This window comes from Solanum dulcamara, chromosome 9 (genome assembly GCF_947179165.1).
Source record: "Solanum dulcamara chromosome 9, daSolDulc1.2, whole genome shotgun sequence".
NCBI lineage: Eukaryota > Viridiplantae > Streptophyta > Magnoliopsida > Solanales > Solanaceae > Solanum > Solanum dulcamara.
Window position 1 is genome coordinate 909,961 of NC_077245.1, and position 24,091 is coordinate 934,051.

Genomic DNA, 24,091 nt, shown 5'->3' on the forward strand with positions numbered 1-24,091 from the left:
TATGAAATGGAATTAGTAGCATAATGGTGGGGGAAAGGGAGGAATAATGAGTTAGATTGATCCATTCCATCTTAATCTAAATAAAGAGTTCGGATTTACAAACGCTTAGTGTGTGTTAGTACAGTCTAGAGAAGGGCTGAGGGCGATTTAGTGCTCAAGGTTAGGAAATAAGCATAAACAAGTAAAGATTTCGGATTCACAAAAGACTAAAATTCTAAACTTAAATTCATAAAATTGAAATTTTGAATCCGCTTATACATGCATAGCTGATACCATTTGAAATTTAAAAAAACAAACTACTAAAATAGGTGCCACAAAATTACATACAATTCCAACATATAACAAACAAGACATAGCTTTCCCAAAATTGCACGTTCGGAGCAGCCTAAGCAGAAATGCATTAAAAATAAAACATCTAAGTGCTATGTCACTTCATTTCGACAGCTCCTTAGGAATCCCCAATTTGTTCACTAACATATATATAACCCGACGTGTGCATATACATTTCTCAAATCTATCCACACAATTTCTTTCATAGAACAAAATGAAAAGAAAAACAGAGACCTTGTTAACTATTTTCCTGTTTTTACTTTGTCTAATAATATCAAGTGTCAATGGAGAATACTTGATAGGATTAGGAAGTTATGACATGACAGGCCCAGCTGCACAAGTGAACATGATGGGTTATGGTAATTTTGATCAAGTTACTGGTGGTATACATTTTCGATTGAGAGCAAGGGCATTCATCGTTGCTCAAAGTTCCAATGGTCCGAGGTTTGTTTTTGTTAACCTTGATGCTGGTATGGCTTCGCAACTTGTCACAATCAAAGTACTTGAGCGACTAAAGTCAAGGTACAAGGCATAGTTTCTAGTCACGTTTAATTTTATTTGACGATATTTGATTAGACATGAAGCTTATAAATTATTATTTTTTGGTGTATATACTTTCTTTGTATATATGTGAAGGTATGGAAATATATATGGTGAAGATAATGTTGCAATAAGTGGGACACACACTCATGCTGGTCCAGGAGGTTACTTGCAATATGTGACATATAGTGTAACTTCATTGGGCTTTGTTCCACAATCATTTGAGGCCATTGTTACTGCCATTGAGCTCAGCATTGTCCAGGCCCATGATAACTTAAAGCCTGGTTCCATCTTTATCAATAAAGGTTAGAAATTAATCATCATGAATATAACATTTTATAATAAGTATTCTCGAGCTCGTTGTTTACTTGATATAATGAATTGAACTCAAAATGATCCATGAAATTATTGGGTTGAAATACAAATGAAAAATTAACCTAGACCAATTTTTACAAAAATCAAATTTGGAGACTGAGAATTATGTAAAATTAAAAGGACTTGAACTAATAATTTTCGAAAAATACATTAGTTTTCATGCTCTGAGCAAAATTTCTTGGACAAAATTATCCCGAGATAATTTATCCCACCTACTAGGTGGGATAAAATAATTCTTAGTTTGGTGGGATATGATAAATTTATACTATCAACTAAACATAATATAAATTTATACCCAGCTTAATTCTGAGATATTCCACCTCATTCCGTGTACTAATCTATTCCTAAATGTCTTAAATCAACCTATTTTGGAGCAATTTGGAATGATTGTTTCATTTGGAAATAACTGTTTGATCAATGACTATCTTTTTATTTCTCTTACAACTTATGAACCTTTTAGATTACGATCTTAAGATCCTTTTTTTAGCAAACTAAAACCTTCTTAAAAAATGTTGCATTCTATGATTTAAATTTTTGCAAGTTATTGCGAAGATGACAATCTAATGTTGTTTGTAAGGTTGAGCAATATATATACAAATATTAGATCCGAATATAACGTTGTTTGAAAGAGTGATTTTTTGAGGGCTATATTAATCTACTTGCTTTATAAGTTAAATATTTCTTCTTTTTTTAAAAAAATGATTATGTAGGAGATCTAGAGAATGCAGGCATAAACAGGAGTCCAAGTGCATATTTATTCAACCCTCAAGAAGAGAGATCTAAATATCATACCAATGTTGATACCCTAATGACCCTTTTGAAGTTTGTGGATGGAGGCACTGGAAAAAATATAGGTGCATTTAGCTGGTTTGCAACACATGGCACTTCAATGAGCAGAAATAATAAGCTAATCAGTGGAGATAATAAGGGTGCAGCTGCAAGGTTCTTTGAGGATTGGTTCATCAAAAAATCCTCTACAAATTCTACTAAGGTGTTAGGTAGGTAAACTATTAATTTTGGTTGTGATTAACTCAAGACCACAATGGTTTTTTATTTTATGAGTTTTATGTACCAACTGTGTAAAAGACATTTTACATAATTATAACCGTTATGAAAAGCTTTTTTAGGGCCGAGGGTGTATTGAAAATAATCTTTTTACCTTACATAAGGTAGAAGTAAGATCTGTATATACCTCACTTTCTTCATATTCCACTTATGGAATCACACTGAGTACGTTGTCGTTGTTGTTGGTGATGGTGTAAAAACAATTTGCATAATTAGATCTTTTTAGGCAAGGGTTTAGGTTTATACAGAGTCATTTTAAAGGATTATTTTTATACATTAAATTATATTTATCTATTGTAACAGTTAAAACTAATTTCGTATTTTCAATATTATACAAATTTCACTTTTATATGTTGTGGGTACTAATTTATTTTATTTTGAAGATTACAAACTTACCTGTAGAATGGGAGATTATAATCCCGGGGTATCCCTGTTTCGAATACACCTATAACTTTAAGAATTTTTTGACATTGTTATTATGTTATATAACTTGTAACTCTTTTGCTTTTTTGGATTAGGTAGCAATCAAGATTTATTCAATAAAACATCTAAAATCAAGCCCACAGGAGGACAAACTTGTATAAATACAACAAGCCAAGGATTTAAGGTGAGGAAAAACAAAGAAATGAATTTTGTTGGAGCATTTTGCCAATCAAATGTTGGAGATGTCAGCCCAAATGTTGTTGGAGCATTTTGCATTGACAGTGGGTTGCCTTGTGATTTTAATCACTCTTCTTGTCATGGCAATGACCAACTCTGTATGGGCCGTGGGCCTGGGTAAGACCAAAGATATAAGTTTTCGCGAGTTGTCCCTTTTTGGAATAACTATTTAGTAAATGAATTTCTTTTTCTTACGATAACGACTCATGGATCTTTAAGATCACAATCTAATGTGTGTGCAGATATCCAGATGAAATATTGAGTACAAAGATTATTGGAGAAAGACAGTTTCAAAAGGCTGTTGATCTCTTCAGTAGTGCTAAACAAGAATTGACAGGGAGAATTGATTATCGGCATGTTTATATTAATTTTACAAATATTGAAGTTCAATTAGAAGATAATAAGGTTGTCCAAACATGCCCTGCGGCATTGGGCCCAGGATTTGCTGCTGGAACTACTGATGGGCCTGGTGTTTTTGGTTTCCAACAGGGTGATACTCAGGTCAGAAAATTCTGTTAATTAATGGAAAAATTACGTGAATTGGCAAACATTACTAGTGTATTATTTAATATAGCTATAGTTTTAGCTAATTATAAATTGGGGATAAGATTTAATGAAATTTGCTATTATACTAATCTGGAAGCGAATTTAGGGACTTATATACAAATCTCTAAAGCAAATTTGTATATTTTTTTTGTATTTGTATATTTTGTGGCTCATATACAAATCTGTGGAGGTTCACATAAACATCTCTAAAGGTTTATATTTGTATACAAAGTGAATTTAGGGGCTCATATACAAATCTCTAAAGCGAATTTATATTTGTATATACAATCTCTGTGAAAGCCTAATTTGTATAATGTAACGAGATATACAAACAGGAAAACCCAATTTGTATAGTGCAGCGAGAAATACAAATGGAAATTGACATAACAACTAAAACTATAGTCATGGAACGTAATTATCCAACTGTAGCTAAGGAGCCTAATTATGTTTCAAATCTTTGCTATTTTTAAAAGTTCCTCTTAATTAATTCTCTATAATCATGAAAAAAAAAGTTAAAATTAATCTATTATTACTATGTTTTAAGGATGAAAATTTGATTTTCTTTCCAGATAAATCCATTTTGGAAGAAGTTAAGAGATGTGTTAAGAGAACCAAGCCCATATCAAGTGGACTGTCAAAAGCCCAAGAACGTTTTGCTGGACACTGGAGAGATGTTTTGGCCATATCCCTGGGCGGTAAGGCCCAACAACAAAATTAAAAGTGGTGTATACTTTTTTGGAAAAATTCCCAAATTTCCTACCATTTGTAAAATTTCAAAAATTCCTCTTCTGATAAATAGGAATAATGCTGATACATCGCGATTTGAGATACATAAGTCATTTTCATGATACATCGCTAGTTGATACAACCAAACACAAAATGTATCAGTAAAACATAAGTTTTACTGCTATTTTTGTTGTGTTCATGATATATTAGGTGTTATAAGTTGATTCATAAGTTTTATTGATATTACAATGTTTGATTTGTATCAACTAGTGATGTATCATGAAAAAGACTTATGTATCAAATTGCGATGTATCAGAGTCATTCGTATGTATCAGAAATTTGAAAAAAAGAGGGAATTCGAATAGTTACCAAAAAATCGGGATAAATTGTAATTGGGCTTTTCACTATGGGATTTAAGTAAAATACCCTACTTTTTTTTTCTCTTTAATTTCCCATTCGTTGTCCAATATCCATTTTGGAGCTGGACTAATTTAAATTCACGCTTAGAACTCCCATTTTAAGAGGTCAAGCACTCCTACCAAATGCAGTTCCATACCCAAGATCTCTAGTTAAGGATGAAGAAGGTATTGCCAGTGTATAACAAGTACACCGATTATATTGGCTAAATATAAACAAAAAGAAAATTTCTTGATTTCTCTCAATGTGTCATATACTAGTCTTAGTGGTGTTATTTTTTTTATTTTTTTTTCCAGCCAGCAATTCTTCCAATTCAAATTTTCAGGCTAGGAAGTCTCATCATTCTGTCTGTGCCAGGAGGTACGTTTTTAAAGAATATTTTTTGTGACGTAAACTAATATAGTACTCATTGTTTTGTGTAAATTTTAATTTCGAAATAATTAAGAAAGCATGTACAAATTCATGTGTGGTACAGAATTTACAACAATGGCTGGACGTAGGTTAAGAGAGGCAGTGAAGGAGACACTAATAAGCAGTGGAAATGGCGAATTTGACGACGAAACTCATGTTGTCATAGCTGGCCTTACCAATGCTTACTCACAGTACATAGCCACTTTTGAAGAGTACGAGCAACAACGATATGAGGTACTAATGTATAACTTGTTTTCAACTCGAGTTATATATATCATTTATAATAGAATTGTCTATCCGGTTTTGTTCTTTACATTGTCAGTGCATATAACTTAAATATTTGGGCAGGCTGCGTCTACGTTGTACGGTCCACACACACTATCAGCATATATCCAAGAATTCAAGAAGTTAGCTGAATCAATGGCCAAAGGAGAAAACATTACCACAAAAGGACCTTCACCACCAGACCTTTTTTCAATTCAACTTAGTCTCTTACCAGATCCTACTGGTGACTCACCTCCACCGGGCATAAATTTTGGCGACATTAAACAAGACATAATTGTACCAAAATCAGGAACATTTAGAAAAGGAGACCGAGCAATTGCCATATTTTGGAGTGCAAATCCAAGATATGACTTACTTACTGAAGGCACATTTGCTGTTGTGGAAATGCTTCAAGGTGAAAGTTGGTTACATGAATATGATGACGATGATTTTTGTTTGTTCTTTAAATGGAAAGCAGAAAATATTACTGGTATTGCTCTTGCTAATGTGAATAGTTATGGTTATGCTACACTTGAATGGGAAGTACCAGAAGAGGCTAGTCCTGGCGTTTATCGCTTAAGGCATTTTGGATCAACGAAGGAAACGAATGAATCATCAAACTCGTATTATACTGGTGCGTCTAGTGCTTTTACTGTGTCATAGGATAGTCGAAGATCCTAATGTGATTTCCTCGATATACAAATCTCCAACAAATAAATCTCTGAGGAAGATGTAGAGATAACAATGTGTTCAATTACTTATCTATTTCTGAGAGAACATTTTCAAAATCTACAATAGTATGTTTGCTGTAATAATCTGTCATACTCATGATCATGATCAGAGAAATTGTCTAGAAATGTCAAAGTTTGACTCGAACTCGAGACCAAATGAACTGAAATGAAAGGTTTTTGAGAGTTGAAGTACAATTATTGAAAACAATGCGCAGACTGAAGACAGACAAATCACTTGTCCATCCAAATAACACAGCGTAGGCTCTTTCATTGAATGAGTAAATCAAACGCCTTATTGATCTCTTCAAAATTCACTTCATGTGTGACAAACTTGTCCAACTCCAATTCCTGATATAAATGTGGTACTAAGGGTTAATTTCATGTATGGTCACTGAATTTTCTAGCAGATTGATTTAGTACCTTGTCAAGGTAACGTTTAACGAGGATAGGAACATCTGATTTGGGTTTGAGACCGCCAAAGAGTGCTCCTGTGAGAGTTTTCTGACTCTGAAGAACCTCATAAGAGTTAAGATTCAGCTGTGCATCTGGCTTATCAACTCCTAAAACAACTGTTTTACCCCAACCCTGCATATTACAGCCAAGGGGTTGTGAAAAAAAAAAGTGACAAGTTGTTTATTGTTGATTAGTAAGAGAGTTATGTGGGGAAACCTTTCTGCAGCAGGCAAATGCTTCCTGCACAAGTGTTGCTAGACCAACACATTCAAAGCAATAGTCAGCACCTCCATCAGTCATCTCAATTATTACCTGCTCAAGTAAAAGGGGGAAAAAAAACTATGAGAGTTTTGGCGTGGGATAAGAATCATGTCATATTTATGTTATATACATCGTTAGTGTAAGAAATTTTTACACCATCGGGCCACCTTTAAACAATTTAACCAATAAAAAGACTCACCTGACTAATAGGTTTATCGCCGCAGCTTTAGGAATTGACAAAATCAGTAACTCCAAATTACTTCCCTGTCTCAAATGAGAAAGATTAAAATAACAAAAAAAGAGAAGAATATTACTATTACTTGATTCTACAGAGTGCTTACCTATTTCAAGCTTGTCAGAGTTTATATCAACACCGATAATTCTGGTAGCTCCACATAGCCTTGCTCCCTCTGCAACCTAAAAAATTATCTCCGAGCTTACATGATACCTACGTATATAAGCAAGAAGAAGTCGGAGGAGAAACTTACTGCTAATCCAATTGATCCTAAACCAAAGATTACTACCGTTGAACCTGGTTCCACATTTGCTGTTTTCCAGGCAGCACCAACTCCTGAAACAAACAACATTAATATGATGACTTGGAGCAGTTGAATTACAACATGTAAACATTACATAATGAGGAAATTACCTGTTGATACTCCACAACTCAAAAGGCATGCCCTGTTAGGTGGGATTTCAGGATCAATCTTTGTTACGTTAACAAAATCAACGACCGTGTACTCAGAAAAACTTGATATATACAGGAAATGATGTAAAGCTTCTCCTTCAGCATTAGTGAATCTGCTTGTATCATCTCTATGAAGGATTGAAGAGGGTTGAAATGGGAATTTGGAACAAAGGTTGTTTTTCTTGGATTTACAGTCTACACAGTCCATACAGTCAGGCAAAACAATCGGTACAACTGAATCTCCTCCTTTTAACTCATCAACATCTTCTCCAACACTCTCCACAACCCTTAAATTCAGTAAAAGTTAGTAAAGTCGATCAGAATGTCATATTTTGTTGGTGCATATATAAGAATCAACGCCTTAATTTTGTATATATTCCTTTTTAATATGCCCCAAAGAACGATACCTTTCTATATTTGGAAACTTTTACCCATAATGCCAAAAGTCTTTCATTATTTCTTAAATTTTATGTCCAGTCAAACAAGTTCATACAAAATGAAACGGAAGGAGAAAAATTTACCCGAAAGCTTCATGGCCTAAGATTCTTGGAAAGCATCCAGGAAATTCCTTACAAGAACAAAAAAAAGAGTTGATACAAAAGTTAATAAACAAGCAATTCTAGAGGGAAGATAGCTAAACTAGGAAAGACGCATAAAAGTTCCATACTTTCATCCTCCATACGATAATGTCAGTATAACAGAGAGAAGTAAAAATGATTTTAAGTCGAACTTCACGTGCTTTAGGAGGAGATACAATCACTTCCTCTATCACCAGTGGTTCTCCTGCTTTTCTTGCCACCGCAGCTGCAGCATGTACAACTCACAAGTCTGTATATCTAATGTGTTGAGACATAATATAATAAAGTAATTAAAAGTGCACTCTTTCTACATGTCACACAATTTAAGATAACCATTGAAATGGTACACAATTCAACACAGAAAGCAGCAATTTTTATCAACAAAAATCCTCCTATTTGTTTCAAGTTTCTTTATCAATCTACAAATGCTAATTAAGAACCCCCTTTTACATGCAAGGTGAGGATCAGTATATGAACACCACTTCTTGTTCATATTCAATGTAGGACCCATATGATATCATGAGATCTATGACAGAGGCAAAATTTTCACTAAAGGTTCATCATCTACTATATATACGGTATAATTTTTGGAAGAAGGATCAACTTTATGCATACAGTATTTTAGGACGAAGGGGGGTTCAGATAAACCCGTTCTGCCCCTTCATGACACTCATTGTTATGAATTAGTCCACAAAATATCTGGATTCATCATAATTAGACTATTTATACACTTGTGTCAATCTACCATAACCATCTTCCTTTGTCCGAATTTGGAACAGACTATGCTTTTTAAAATTTCACATAGACAGAGTTGTTTCAATAGCAGAAACATTATAGATTTTTGTGAAGAGTATATACAATACCTCTGCAACGAATAGGTTTGCCAGCAGTTTTGCTAAGCTTGTATTGTTTTGTGGACTCCATTTTCAAAATGATGGGAAAAAAAATAGAGTTTTTAAAGTCACATTCACTCTGATGAATTATGATATACCAAATCCGATTGAGTTGTCAGACAATATATATTTTTTCTTCCATTTATCATGGTGACGTGTTTCATGCTATAAATAAACTCCAACACTCAAGAGATTTATTATATATATACAAATAATGTACTATATAAAAATAATTTATCAGCATATCCCTTTCCACAGTAAAGCACTTTAGTAGGCAAGTCATGTAATTAGGCAGCCTTATGCCTTCACACAACCTGTTATATCTACTTCTATTTAGTTTGTAATTCCAAAAACAAATAAAAATAAAAATCCATTTTTTCATGAATATGGCCTATTTCCAGTAACCGGTAAAGTTGCTGTCATGTGACTAGGAGGTCAAGGGTTCAAGTTTTTGAAATAGCCTTTGACAGAAATGCAAGGTAAGGCTAGACCCTTGTGGTCGAGCCCTTCCCCGGACCCTGCGCATAGCGGGAGCTTTAGTGCATCGGACTGCTCCTTTATGGCCTATTTCCAACTATTATTTAAAAAGATAAAAGCTAAACGAAAAAAATATAAATCCTCCAAATATTAGCGTTTAATCTTCTGCTCAGACCATTACTTGTGTATTTGTTATCTCCTTTAACTATAGACTATAGTAACTGAATAAATCGTCACTATAGTAGTTGTGAAAAACTGAATGATTAAAATGCCATGGTTCAAACTAATAGTAGTTGCAATGGAGTGAATATTATAGGATGGTTCTTCGATTTCTAACATTTTAAATCGTATTTTTTTAGTTAAATGTTATCAAGTGCATCTGTGGTAAGTTATATAGTCAACCCATTTTAACGAGGTCGGGTCAAGAATTGGGTTAAATTTAGGATAAGTTGCATCCTAAATAAATCTAAATATCGGAGTCGAGAATCAGGCAAAACGTTTTCTGAGATTTGGCTATAATATTATTTTCTCGGGAGGGTTTGATTTTGGGTCCCCTTTTTTTTTCCCTGTTATTATTTCTTTTATGCTATATAATGAGGTAGAGGTCTACGTCAAATTCTTCGTCACCATGAAAGGTGAAAGCCTAGACAGGGTGTCGGAGGACCTTTGTATTTCGATCATTCGATCTATTCTATGATAAATCATTGTCAGATATCCAATTAATTTACAAGATTTTCCCTTTAAATTAGTGATCTTTAATTTTGAACTTCTAAATTAACATCTACTAAGCAATTTGACATTAACAATTTTATTATTTGATCATCTAAATCTACGTTTCTTTAAATCACGTTTACAAATTTAATTGTATTGATTTAAGAATAAATAAGGTGAACCAACCTATCTTAGCTGGACTAACTTTTGAATAGGGTTAGGTCAATGATCCTTTTAATGATTGCTACAAGTCTACAACAAACCTATCATTAAGTTAAAAAGATTAGAAGCCAGACACTGAATATAGTTTATATCGTAGAGAAATTATCGTATTGTCCGTGACTATGATCAGCTGCAGAGTTGTAAAGCTATGATTTTTACTTAGGGGTTCAAAGTATTAATAAGTAAACACATGAATAAAACGAAGGGAGATAAACATCTATTATATATATACATAAAAAATAATTTTAACTACATATAAACAACATAAATTTTTTCTGAGTGAAAAACTTTAGTTGCTCCCTTTGTTTCGATTTGTTTCCTTCTTTTTTAATTCGTTTCAACTTGTCCAACTCCAATTCCTGATATAAATGTGATACTAAGGGTTAATTTCATGTATGGTCACTGAATTTAAATTTTAGCAGATTGATTAACCTTGTCAAGGTAAGGTTTAACAAGGATGGGAACATCTGATTTGGGTTTAAGACCACCAAAGAGTGCTCCCGTGAGAGTTTTCCGACTCTGAAGAACCTCATAAGAGTTAAGATTCAGCTGTGCCACTGGCTTATCAATTCCTAACATAACTGTTTTTCCTCAACCCTGCCTATTATACAGCCAAAGGGTTGTGTAAGAACATTTATCGTATGTAGTAGACAGTTTGTGGAATTACACTTCTGTCACAAACTTCGTTTCTCCACAACATTGACAACCAGACGCCAAATCTGCAGAAATCCACTTGAATTGGACAATGATGGAGGAGAGAACCAATCATGGACGCAAGCACCACAATAATAGAGTAAGAGAACCAATTGACTGCTGCATGCTTTTATAAGTTACCAGCCTCTCTACCTTCTCAGGGTAAGAGTAAGATTTGTATAAACTCTATGCTCCCATAACCCACCTATAGGATTACACTGAGCTTCTTCTTCTTGTTGCTTTATAAGTTGGTAACCAAAACACATTCATGGAATAAAATACCATTGCTAAACTGAGAAAATACAGTTCCCATCCGCTGGATGAACTATCCCATAGGTATACACACGGGAATAGTATAATGTGTTTTCCCCCTCCATGACATCCAAAAAAGAGGAGAGGGCGTAATCAGCAGTTTGCCTACTTGAGAACTCATAATGTTCGGCAACTTGACATTCTTTAGAAACAAATCAGAAAATGAGAAGGAAAAAAGAAAGAGTATATTCCCTATTGCCCCTGTTTATCCTGGAATCGCTTAGAAACATCATTACGCAGCATCTGCATGAACTCCTGCAGGAATGAGAATGAAACATAAGACCATGCCCTTAACAAACATCAAACTCAAATCCCAAATCTAGCTACTTACGTTGGTTAGGTCCTCTTCACTGGACAGTTCATCAGCTAGACTTTGATCAGTACTTCCATTGTGATGCAAAGATTCTGTACTTTGGATCAAAGAACGAAGAATCTCTACAGGTGGACTATTGTTCTCGATTCCCTGAGCAACCTCATGAAGATCAATCTGAAAAGATTGCAATTGATACATAAAACTTAATTTGCAAATTGATCAAAACAGAATAGATCATTCTAACAAAATAATTAGCTAACAGGAGCAAACCTGAACATTTTCACCGGTTGGTGTTGCCCCTCTTACCGCGGCATTCTCACCAGGCCTCTGTGCATTATTAGGAATTTGTTGAGGTACAGCTGAAATGCCACCAAGAGCTTGAGAGACAATTGGCATCATTTGCTGAAACATCCTAGACAAGTCCATACCACCACCTTGCCCGGAAAACATGCTTCCAAGATCCTGGGTGTCAATTTGCTGGGCAATCTGACTAACAGTGTTCATCATCGCTGGACTTTGAGTGAGTTGCTGCATCATATTCCTCAAGAGATCCGGAGAGCCAGCCCCAGTTTGTTGTGAAACCCCACTCAACAAACCATTTAAAGCAGGACTCTGAAGGATACCAGACATTGCATCCGCTGTCTCTGATTGGCCATCAACATTTCGGTTTCCTGTGCCAATAGTCCCCATAACTCTCCTATCTGAGTGTGTCCCTGAGGGCATAGCAGTCTCATTTCCCCTGGCTGCAAGAGACTGCAAAAATTGATGCTCATCTCCTTTAGGTAGTTCATTTGGATTGTTGCTAGTTGAACCATCAGCATTAATTCCATGAGCAACAGATTGCTTAGTTCGTCTCTGATTTGCAGATCCACCAAAAGAAAAAAGAATGTCAAGTTCAGGACCAAATGTTGGAAAAGCAGTACAAGGAACAGAGTTCACTACGTGAAAAGTTAAAACAATTCCAGAAAACATTCACAAATCTGACTTTTTCTTCAGTTATGAGATCCACGATAAAATTGCATCAAACTGACAAACCACCGTAGACACTAATTCAACATAGTAGTTTAAAATTTAGGGAAAATCATTATAAGGGCAGCACAAGCTCTCAATTTCTTTTGATACTGTAAAGCAAAATAATAAACAAAGCAGCAGAAGAAACTAAAAATTCACTAACCCATGCCTGAGAAATCCCAAGGGCCATTAGTGCACTGTTTGAAACTCAATGGATAAAGGGCCCATCCCTCTACCCTTCTCCACTTAATTACCAGGCTATTGTCGAACATGTTACATGCGCTTGAACCCACACATCACATGTTGCGCTCTAACCACTAAACTACAAGTCTCGTGGGGAGGGGCGAGTTTATTACTACCTATAAAATATCAACTTCCAAAAACTTGAGAGGCATGAATGCTAATGCAAGGTGAAGGAGCAATTGGCAAAACAAAAGAAAATACAAATTTAGGACTCGAGAAAATAAAACAACAAAAATTGACCTAGCCTTTAATGGTAAATAAGCACTAAAAAAACTCAGCAGACAAAATATTCATTTAGTACCAACGGAAAATGACTCCGTATCACATGTCCTTTAAAAAAAGCCTACTAGATTTGGAAATAAAAAAGAAAGGTACTCTATTATCACTCCATCTTTCAGCCAAATCAAATAATCAAAGATATATCTGGAAAGCAGCAGCAAAACGGCTTGCTTACCTTCGGCTGCAAACCCCCGAGCCCTAATCCAAGGGGCACAGATGACGATTCATCAGGACTACATAACTCCTGACCAGACCTTTGAGCTCCTCCTGCACTGGCTGAAGCTTCTGGCTTAGTATGAGACATTTTGCTTGATTGACCTTGACTCTGGCATTAACAGGTTTAATTAGGTCTAGAATGTCATACTGGGGAAATAAAGACAGGTCATGGAATCATTTTATTGGCACTGACCATTTTATCCTCTTTTCCGGGAACACTGTGCGCCAGTAGAGGCTCAGGCATAGTCATCCCACTTGCAGATGTCTCATCTAGTTGAGTGGTAACAGTATCATTCTCAGCACCAGACACAGTAGAGCGCTCTTGGCCACTTGGGCTGTCTGATTGGCCTTCATGATACAGAAAAGCACTTCAGAAAGTATTCCGTCATAATTAATCATTATCAGCCAATTAAAACAAGAAGCTCTCAGTCTGCAAAAAGTTCAGACATGATAATAGATTATTTTAGGACATAAATCTGCAACGCTATACCAGGCTGTGGCATACTAGAGACTGAGATAACAGCAGGCTGTGGTGGCACAGCTGTAGCCATTATATTTCCAACAGGCAAAACCCTTGATTGGCCAGAATCAGTTCCATTACCACGCTCACCATGTGCTCCATCTCCATTAGTCGCCCTAGTACCAACTGCAGAAATAATAGGCGCTAAAAGCACCCATTGTTAGAAAGGTTACAACATTTCCTCCCAATTTTTGCTATGCTCAACAAGAAAATAAGGAAAAAACAATAAGTGAAATACAGAAAATTTTCTACTACCATATTTTTCATACCTGCATGTATATGAATATTAACATGCCTTGGGGCATTACCAATCCCAAGAGCGCCAAAGGTACCAGGGTTAGGTGGAACAGCAGCTGAGTTACCGAAGAGTGAACTGGTTTGAAGGGGGAAAGGCTACATCAAGGAAGAGCAACAAGTCATGAGGAAAAAAAGAAGAAGCAAGCATCTACCTATTTTTCAGATTGCAAACCTAGCTAATCCCTCTACTTTATTTGTCTAACAAACCTGAACCATTATGGGGTTTGGCCCTGTGGAAGATATGTAAACAGCAGGACCAGAATTTACTGAAGATTCAGCCTGCAAAGAGCAGCTTAATAACTGTAAGAGAAGCACTTATAGAAAATGCTTAACCACCAATAAGAGAAGGGAAAAGTCATACAGGTGATTGTCCCATTCTGAGAGTCAATATCGTCCTTCCAAGCTCTAATAGAAGGGCACCTAAATGTTGCATAGCTTGACCAATTAGCACCGACTCTGTCTGCACCTGTCCCCTTAATGCAGGATCACTGGAGACCCCTTCTCGTTCCAACCGTCCTGCAAAGTGCTACAAAGTGGCAGAAAATTAGCAAACAAATCAGAGAACAAAAGAGAGGGGAAAACTTTGCCAAAAGAAAGGGCATGTAACTAGCTTTTTGGACGGATGGATAAGAGCAAGTTGACAACACAAAAGAAAGCAAAAAGTTTGACAATCATCAAGGAACTAAAGCAGAAAAAGAGTATTGTATCAATTCTAGGAACCATATGTTTATCAATGATCATTTATGATATCTTATTAGCGATACTTAATGTGACTGTAGGGAGTTCATCAGAGCCAGAAGGTAAAGGAAATCTCCTAAGCAATGCAGGAGTAAGGATGCACACGCATTGCATCTAATGCTATAAGATTTCACAGTTTGGTGTCGCAAGTAGACCAATGTTGTTTTGCGCTGTCAAGTTCATTGTTTTAGAGAATAAGAGCTATATATATGGTCCCATATCTTATTAGCGATACTTAATGTGACTGTAGGGAGTTCATCACAGCCAGAAGGTAAAGGAAATCTCCTAAGCAATGCAGGAGTAAGGATGCACACGCATTGCATCTAGTGCTATAAGATTTCACAGTTTGGTGTCGCAAGTAGACCAATGTTGTTTTGCGCTGTCAAGTTCATTGTTTTAGAGAATAAGAACTAAATATATGGTCCCATGCATGAATGCTGTTGCAGTGGAAGACTGGCGAACATCATACAACACACAACTTGTACAGTTGTACAAGGGGTGAGCACAAGAGAGCTGCTGTACTTCTCTCTAAAGATATGTCAGAGCACTGTATGATATATCCTTGAAATATATCAAGTAAATCATTTATTGAGCCCAGACATGGTGACAACCTATCATCATTAAAGCTACGATATGTTGAGAGTCAAGAAGTGATTCAACAGGCACGGAGCATAGCAGTTCCATTTCACAGGAAAAGAACAAACATAGAAGATGGATCCATACCATCAAAACCACAAAGGAATGATATTTTACTATGACATCAAGAATAGGCAAACACAATGCAAGTTCAGTCTCAGTATGATAGCTTAGCCAACTTGAAAGCAGCTTGAGTGAGGCTTGGCAGCTTAGCAGATCTTGAGCAGAGTTCAACCTCCCAAAGCTGAGGAAGTTTGTATGCATGCATGGATAGGATTGACCCTTCTATTCTTTCTGTATAAAAAAGAGTCTAACCGGATTGAGATAGGATTGATCCTTCTATTCCTTCTGTATAAAAAAGAGTCTAACCGGAAGATCTGGAAAACCAGCAACACACTCTTCTAAACCTACTGATACCCTCTTCTCCTAATTGTCCCTCTTCTATATTAAGGGGTTCCTCGTGACAACTTGACAACTAGTCTTCCACCTATGATTTATCAAAGGGGAATTCACAAACATCAAGAAGGCCATTCTCTGGGGCCTTGCAGAACTTATCCTAAATGAACACATTTTCCTTAAATGAAATATATTAACACTGAAAAAGCAGAGGAGGTTGCCTCAGAACAAGGTTCTATATCTCTCTCCCTACCAAGACTCCACTCATCTCTATAATTTCTCTCCATCTTCCCAATTGATTTTAACTAATCAAACATTTACCTCCCATCTATATCCATATAATTAGACAAGATTTATTGTTATTTATGGACTTTCCTTCAAGGGTCATTTGTCTTCAGTGATTCCTATACCCATGTGTTAGGACTTCTAATCACAATTTCAAGAAGATCTTTAAGGGGATGATAACAGGTAGGGTATCTTGTGAGACAGTTGAGGAAGCTAGAAATCAAGATATTGCACTTTATCTCCCATCCCACCCCCTTTCTTTCACTGATAAAGATTTAAGATGTTTTGCACTTTGGTCCTTCCATGCGACTTTGATTTTAACAAAATATAACCGCTCTCCAGTAAAACTGATCAAGCTCTGAGCAAAATTGCAAGACTGAAAAGCTCAAGCTAGGAACTTGGACAAGATACGGTGTACCCGGATCAGCTAAAATATGTGCATTACACAGTACATGTTGCTATCAATCATAGTCAAAGACGCTTCTTGCAAGTTGATTTCTTAACAAGTAACACTAAAACCCTGCAGATACTACAAGGAAAGGAAACAAGAATGGAGCAGAACCTTCATAATAAAAAGAGAGCATTTTATGGATCTAGGGAAGGCACTGTAAACTTCTGCTATATGAAGAGCAATGATCTATTACACATGGCAAGCAAGAAACTGGAAGCTGTTGAAGAAAGCAATTGCAAATACTACTTTTGCCATCGCACAGAAAGAGATTAGGAGGAGGATAGGATTGTTACAATGTCCAAGGAGAGCTCATAGATGTCAAATTTTGATTCAAGGATTATGTAACTAGTTTGTTTTCCTTGTGATTGGAGATCTAGCTGTCTTAACACCCCCTTCTTAGAAGATGGTTAAGGCTCTAGAGGCTCTTTAGGTGTACTAAATATTTGTTTTCAATGGTAGTATTTCACAGTTTATTAATGGTCATGGTACATACAGATAATGCCGCAATGACTTGACCCCCAAAGAGGCGCTCTGCCTGACGCAGCGCAAGGCTCAACGCCTCTGGACTCGATAAGCCACGATTATGTGTAGGCAACTGTACTGCAGGTGGATCTCCCGCATTATTGGGTGACTGGTTCGGTGGGTAACCTGAGGTAAGAAGATGCAAAATCATTCAGAGATCCATTCACCACAAGAGAAGAAGCAAAAATGATAAAAATCCCCACCGTTCTGTGAGAATACAAGCTCCAGCCGATCCATGAATTCAGAAAGCGTGATCAAGGAATCAAAAAGGGGCTTCAACATGCAAAAAAGAAAAAATAAATGTGTCAAACATGGCCATGAAAAACATGACACAAAAAACATAATATCTGAAAGACATTCTACCAAATTAATCGAGGGGACAGCTATTGCTGCCCCCAATGGGATTTGTACTACTTGCGGTAAAGATTGACCAGAAAATGCCTGCCCAGATTGCTGACTTCCTGACTGACTTAGACTCTCATTTGCTTGAGATTGAGGAACTGGAACACTGACCTGTTCACAAACCAACCCACCAAGCAAAGATGAGGGAGGAAGCAATGAACAATGCAAATGTAATTATTCAGCACCTTGCTAGGTGAACATAAGTGAAATTAAAGGTCGCATATAAATGAGAGTCCAGTAACTTGAAACTTGAAAGGGCTCATCACACAATAGAGAAAAATCCCAGTAAAATATAAAAGCAGCGGGTGAATCTAAGAGATCTGAAACATAAGAGCAAAAGGTGGGAGAAAAACCTGCACACCAGGAAGCTGGCCACCAGTCATGTTCCCAATCCCTACAGTGTTTAAAACTGCCCCAATAACCTATAAAGTTGGACTTTTTCTGTTATAAGATTCTCCCAAATCAACTCAAAGTACAGAGATAAAAAAATCTTGCAAATGCAACCCACCCGATTAAGATCAGGCACAACAAGTCCTTCCCCCTGATCTCCAACATTAAAAGTTCCAAGGACAACACTGTGTGAAATCTGCCCGACACGATTCCGTGAGCCTCCAGCAGTGGGCTGAGGCTCTTGTCCTGTGATACTCAGAGATAATAAGATTGATTGTCACCCCTCTGACTAACAAATCAGCCAATGACCTGAGAGTCTAAATTTCAGACCACGAAACCTTTACCTCTGTTAACATTGTTAATAGTAGCTTCTCCAGTGCTGCTACCTGATGGAGCTTGTGATTGAGACTGCCTCAGTACTAAATGTAGTGTGTCCCCATTTTCCACATCTGGAAAGAGTTAAGGTTGGGCAAGAAACCCAAAAGTTGTAGATGAAACTTGAAAAAGGCCCCACTTTTTGCAAAACTATTACATCTAATCATGTGAATTTGTTAAATCTATGTAAACAAAACATTGAAGTTTCAACTAATATGCTGGTCAAAGATAACTCTCTAAAATTACTCATAGACATGATAGGACTTAATAGGTGAGAAACCAATCAATTTGTTAGTTGAAAACAACTCACTAAGCTTAATTACCAACATGGACACCCTTCTAGATGACCAAGGGAAAGGATCAGTAAAGATATGATATCTAGAGGTATTTAGGTTTGTTGCATATGATATCTCGAGGTATGTAGGTTTGTGGCATAACCAAATGTCAACTAGAATTACCCTCTTGAAATTAATATTCCAAGCAGACAGAAGTTACCTTAATCAAATAAAAATTTCAAGCAGACAGAGACCTAATTTTCCATTAGACAAAGACCTATTCTAAGTAGAATTGTATATACTATTCTTGTTCATATTCCTATTCTAACAAGGCGCACATCATGAGCTTGAGCCCTACCACAGACAATAAGCCTAATATTTAAGTGGAGAGTAGAGGGAAAGCTCATTATCCACCGAGTTTCAAACTATGCCCCGGTTCAGGTTAGTGGCAGTTGCATAATCTCACTTGAAGGGGTTTTCAGTTTAAAGAATAACTACTTCAAATTATGTTCAAGCCTAATATGTTTTCATTAGCATACTTCACCCTCAATGACCACAAGTTAGAGCTTCTTTCTGAATCAGTTTGGAAAATTTTAAAGCATTTAACAATTAGCTATGAGTTTTAAAACAGAAAAGGTAGGACAGCCTTATGTGAAATGGTGAAATCCTGGAAATTACCTCAAGAGAGATGTAAGGAGCTAAATGCACATATACAAACATCTAACAGAAAATCCTGTCCAACAAATTTAAGGAGAAGAAAAATTTCCAGCAAAGACTGCTCAAATTGCAGACACAAAATGAGGGGGGAATTTGAAATTCTCAGTTGATAGGATACGATATTCAGAAAGAAGGTGATTATCCTTCAAGACCTTGCCCCTAAAAATTAGTCTTTGCTGCTCAACAGGTACACCAATCTGACTTGCTAGTTTGTCCTTCAAGGCTGAAACTTGCAACTGAGATTGAAATGATAGAGAAGTAAAGTAGACAATGAGTGACAAATAAGACATGTATCAGAGAAGTACAGTGCACGTGATTGATAAAAGATTTCAAATGCTAAAATCCACATTTAACTTCAAAGCATAAGTCTTTATTTGAGAAAAGGTTTCACATTTCAATATATTATTTCTGACAAGCATAAAGTAGAAAAACTCACTTTTCAAAAGCAACATAAATTTAAGAAAGCTCCACATGTAACTAAATAAGCATGGTAGTAAATACTCTTTTTCAGCATAATTCGCAACAGAAACAGAGTAAGTAACAAAATTTACATTCTTATCCACATTAAAGGTATACGTCTGGGAATCTAAGGTCTTGATGTTGAGCATCACGGTTGATTCAGAACTTCCACCAGAATCATTACTTGTGCTTGACCCTTCAACTGCTTGCTGATCAGCCATGAGACTTCAGAAACAACTACTACCTGAACAGAAAACTCTGATGGACGGTAAGCATTTATAGAACACCATGCAAAATAGTTGAGACAAACTATCACTAAGGAGCAACTGCAAAACCAAAACTCCTTTGCAGGAAAGTACACCATCCACCCACAGATTTAAATGAAGGCCTACCAGCCAGTATGCAAATCATACATTTTTTTTTGGGAAGGTAACAATATGCAAAACACACATACAGATTCATGAGCAGCAAAGAAATAATAATTCAACAAAGCATAATTAGCAGCAAATAAAACCTTACCTCCCCAACCCACCCCAAAAGAAGCAAAATCAACTAAAACTCAAATAATTTAGAAGTGAATCCATTCGGAACAATATAGAAATGACCAAGGATGGAAAAATCATGAATGAATCAGATACAAAAGTTAAATTGTAATTCCGTACGTTGAGCTGTCCACTTCATAAAAGCTCTATGCAATTCCAGAAAATGAATACATTGCAAAAACTTATTTCGCAGGCAGGAAAAAGCAAAGAAGAATATGTTTGCACATCCTTTTACACCAAGTTGAAGCCCCAATCTTTTTTTATAGGTACTGTAAGAATATCATTAATGTAAAACCAGCAACAACGGAATGTTGAAGCCCAGAAAAGCTTAACCTGAGATGCACATCAATCACCAACCTACGCGAAATTATGTGGAAAAAAAAAGAAAAATCCACTGACCAACTTTTCTCTCAGCCCCGCCCCCTCATATTCCCTCCTGCGGGATTTATTTCCATTCAAATTCCACTCTGTCTTTGATTGCAGAAGACACTTGAATTTTTAAGATGCATTCTCGTTTCACTCATGTCAGGTTAATGATGACGTTGCAGCAAGAAAATATGTAGATTTGGACAGGACCACAAGCAAAGGATTAATGAAATAAATATAGTGGCATGGTCTGTGGACTCTATTGTCCAAAAAAAATTATGACCAAGAAAATGTGGTGATAATGGGCTTGTACATCTGCTCTTCTCCACTTCTAAACAAATCTGTGGGGGAGGCAGTGGAGGAATTAGAGGATTGGTTCCAGAAATCGTAAACAAGTTGGCTGGAGTCTGCCATTAATTAATTAGTTTTCTCAGGGAGAAGGAAAGAGAACTTTGACTAACAGCCAAGCTTCAAATTTTTGATGTGCACCTGGCACATTTTGAGTTCCACAACCTTTGTTGTTCAACCAAACCCATAGGAGATGGGGATTCTCCTGGCATTCACCAATAGCTTCTTAAGAGAACAAACTGATTGTTGGTAACTTCATAGACACACTTCTATAGCTCAACTGTTCGTACTTGGTTTTGGACTTCAGTGAAGGCCAGGCAATCCCTTGAACGCAACTTTCACTCTCACAGGTCAAGAGAAAAAGCAGCAGATAAGATATTAGACAGTAGTTTATTCAGGTCATAAGACAGTAAGACTTTATCTAACATGTCAACTGTGTTTGAAAACTAGGGTGCACCAGATGATGTGCCCATACAGCTTAAGTTTGCAATTTATAACCAAGGCGGACAATTTTTTTTTTGAGAAAGAAATTATGCCGCTTCTTTAGTTATGCTTCCCTTTACAATATTGTAGCGCTTGTTTCCTTTAATCTTGTTCTTTTTGCTTCTCAAGAATCAAAACAATGGATCTTTAATCAAGATTAGTAAATTCATAATACAATCATTCGAAATGTTACTTTCTAAATAATCCTTAAATGTTCAACTTTTATCTTTTTATAAGTAAATGTTCAACTTTTATGTCTCAGCTGGGACTTCATTTATGAGTTATTGACATATTTAAACAATGGTTTACAGCCTAAGTAGCCTAACCTGTAAATGGACCTTTGTGAACTCCTAGAATATCTTTTAGTCCATGGCACTTGCCCTGTTGGTCTTATACATGCTGAAATTGCAATATCTAAATGGTGAAGAGACGGCAGTTCCCAGAATCAAGCCTAAAACCAAGTGATAAATGTGAATACAGCTTCCATCGTCTAGGTCGATGTTCATATGAGATTCCAGTGACTCAAACCCAAAAGTGGAATCAAAGTGACTCAAACCCAAAAGTGGAATCAAAGTTCTAATCATCAATGATACATCACATAAGGTCAAACAGCAGCTAAAGCTTTAAGTTCAGCAAAAAATGCCTCACACAGGATAATCTCTCCAAAAAGAAAACCAGCTTGTCAACCGATGCCACTTCTACCACAAGCACACAGAAAGTGTCAACCACTTGCTACTGCACTGCCCAGCTGCCTCAGGCTTTTGGAATATGTTTTGCTGTTTTTTTGGTCTTTCCTGGGTCATGCCTTTCTCTGTTAAGGCTGCTCTTAAAGTTGGAGCTCACGGGAAGTTGACAAAGCCATCAAGAGTATCTGGTTGATGATCCCAGGTGCTATCTTTTGCTGTTTATGGACAGAAAGGAACAATAGAAGTTCTAATCGAATTTCAACTTCTAGAAATCTTTTGCGAGGCAGATATCTAGTTAGCCTTTTTAGCTGGTCCAAATACCCCTGTAAATAATTTAGAACTCTTCTTGGATTTTGTTAGCTCTATAGTTTAGGAAGAAGCTACAAATCCTTATGTCTGTGAGATTAACTGAGCTATCCTTGTAAATCTTGCATCTTCTTGATGCCTTTAAATGAATCTACTTACTTCATCAAAAACAGAGAAAAACAGTTCAGCAAAAATATTTTTTCATTTTCAAAACTGACAGCAAATACTGACTAGTAACCATCCACGCAAACATCAGCGCACATATGAGATTCCAGAAACTCAAATCCAAAAGTGGAATCAAACTTCAAATCCTCAATGATACTAAACATAAGGTCAAACAGTAGCCAGAGCTTTAAGTTCAGCCAAAATCTGAACGATGATTGATATGTACAAGGGCGGCTCAACCCTAAAGCCACTAAAGCAGTGACTTTAGGCCCCAAAAAATAAGGAGGCCAAAAATCCCCCAAAATTCAGTTCGCTCAAATACGAAAACATACCAAAGATGCACAAAAAAGAAATAAATTCGACCGATTAAACGAAGAAGCAAATGCACTGAGCAGAGAAGAGATGAAGGAGATACATACATGTGTTAAAATGCTAATATTAACGGAAGCACCACCAATAGCACCGCCAATTGTGAAGCACCGCCAATTGTGAAGCACACTTGGAAGAAACCCTAAGCAGAATATAAAAAAATTATGTATTTATTGTTATAGGTTGTTGCTAACCTTTTAGTAATTATCATGCACATATTTTTAAAATTTTATTATTGATATAATTATAATAAAAACTCGTAAACAGTTAAATTTGTAGTTATTTTTTATTTTTTAATTTGTCTAATTCACTTCAATTTGAATCAATCATGTTTTAAGGTTGACTTTGTACAATTGTCTTTAATTCTTGGAGATGTTTTATTAAACATTTCAAACTCAAACTAATTAGATTATCAAATAATTAAATTTAAATGTCTTAACTTTGAATGCTTCTAAAGGTAACAATCACTATAATATTGGTTCTTCTAATTTAAAGTATTACGAAATATTATATAAGAAATGATACTCTAATTGGCATATTTAATGAAATGAAGTCTTAATTGTATTTTTAAACATTTTTAGAATAATTTTGATAATTCATGTAACATTTCATTCCATTAAAAAAAAATCCAAACTATAATTAGTAAGAGAGATTTAAACATTTGTGTTGTTATATAACATACAATAATTTATATATATTTATTCTTGGTATACTATCAATTAAAAAAAAAAATTATAATATATTACAGTATATTTTTTAGAATTTATGAGAATAAAATATATTAAAAAAGAATTAAAGAAGTGTAACTCATGTTTCTAAATTTTGACTTTAGGCCACTCGTTTTATTGAGCCGTCCTTAGATATGTATTGCCTTAATCTTTAACTTTTATTCGTTTTCGTGGATAAAATGTTGAGGAAACTGAGACTAGTAACCAACAAATATTTGTA

The 24,091-nt window shown here is 35.9% G+C and overlaps 1 protein-coding gene and 2 pseudogenes across 3 annotated transcripts; 1 reads left to right on the top strand and 2 right to left on the bottom strand.

The window, feature by feature from the left end:
- The first annotated feature begins 346 nt into the window (after nt 1–346).
- LOC129902265 (neutral ceramidase 2-like) lies at nt 347–6,129 on the top strand (annotated as a pseudogene).
- LOC129902266 (alcohol dehydrogenase-like 7) lies at nt 6,068–9,139 on the bottom strand (annotated as a pseudogene).
- Nucleotides 9,140–11,306: 2,167 nt separating this feature from the next.
- Nucleotides 11,307–23,298, bottom strand: LOC129902262 (ubiquitin-like domain-containing protein CIP73). 3 transcript variants are annotated; one of them, XM_055977414.1, is made up of 18 exons: nt 23,194–23,298; nt 19,971–20,122; nt 19,538–19,655; nt 18,397–18,501; nt 18,171–18,298; nt 18,016–18,084; nt 17,624–17,773; nt 17,464–17,533; nt 17,232–17,386; nt 14,594–14,758; nt 14,440–14,511; nt 14,205–14,328; nt 13,906–14,079; nt 13,609–13,763; nt 13,375–13,524; nt 11,937–12,521; nt 11,685–11,840; nt 11,307–11,608 (listed from the first exon to the last, which is right to left on the bottom strand). In XM_055977414.1, exons 2-18 carry the CDS (start codon nt 20,097–20,099, stop codon nt 11,546–11,548), a joined length of 2,568 nt encoding a protein of 855 aa, XP_055833389.1. In that variant the 5' UTR covers nt 20,100–20,122; nt 23,194–23,298; the 3' UTR covers nt 11,307–11,545. The 3 variants fall into 3 exon arrangements, with proteins under 3 accessions (XP_055833389.1, XP_055833391.1, XP_055833390.1); XM_055977416.1 differs by having other exon boundaries at nt 13,906–14,061; nt 23,194–23,297; XM_055977415.1 differs by having other exon boundaries at nt 19,971–20,136; nt 23,194–23,287.
- Nucleotides 23,299–24,091: the final 793 nt, after the last annotated feature.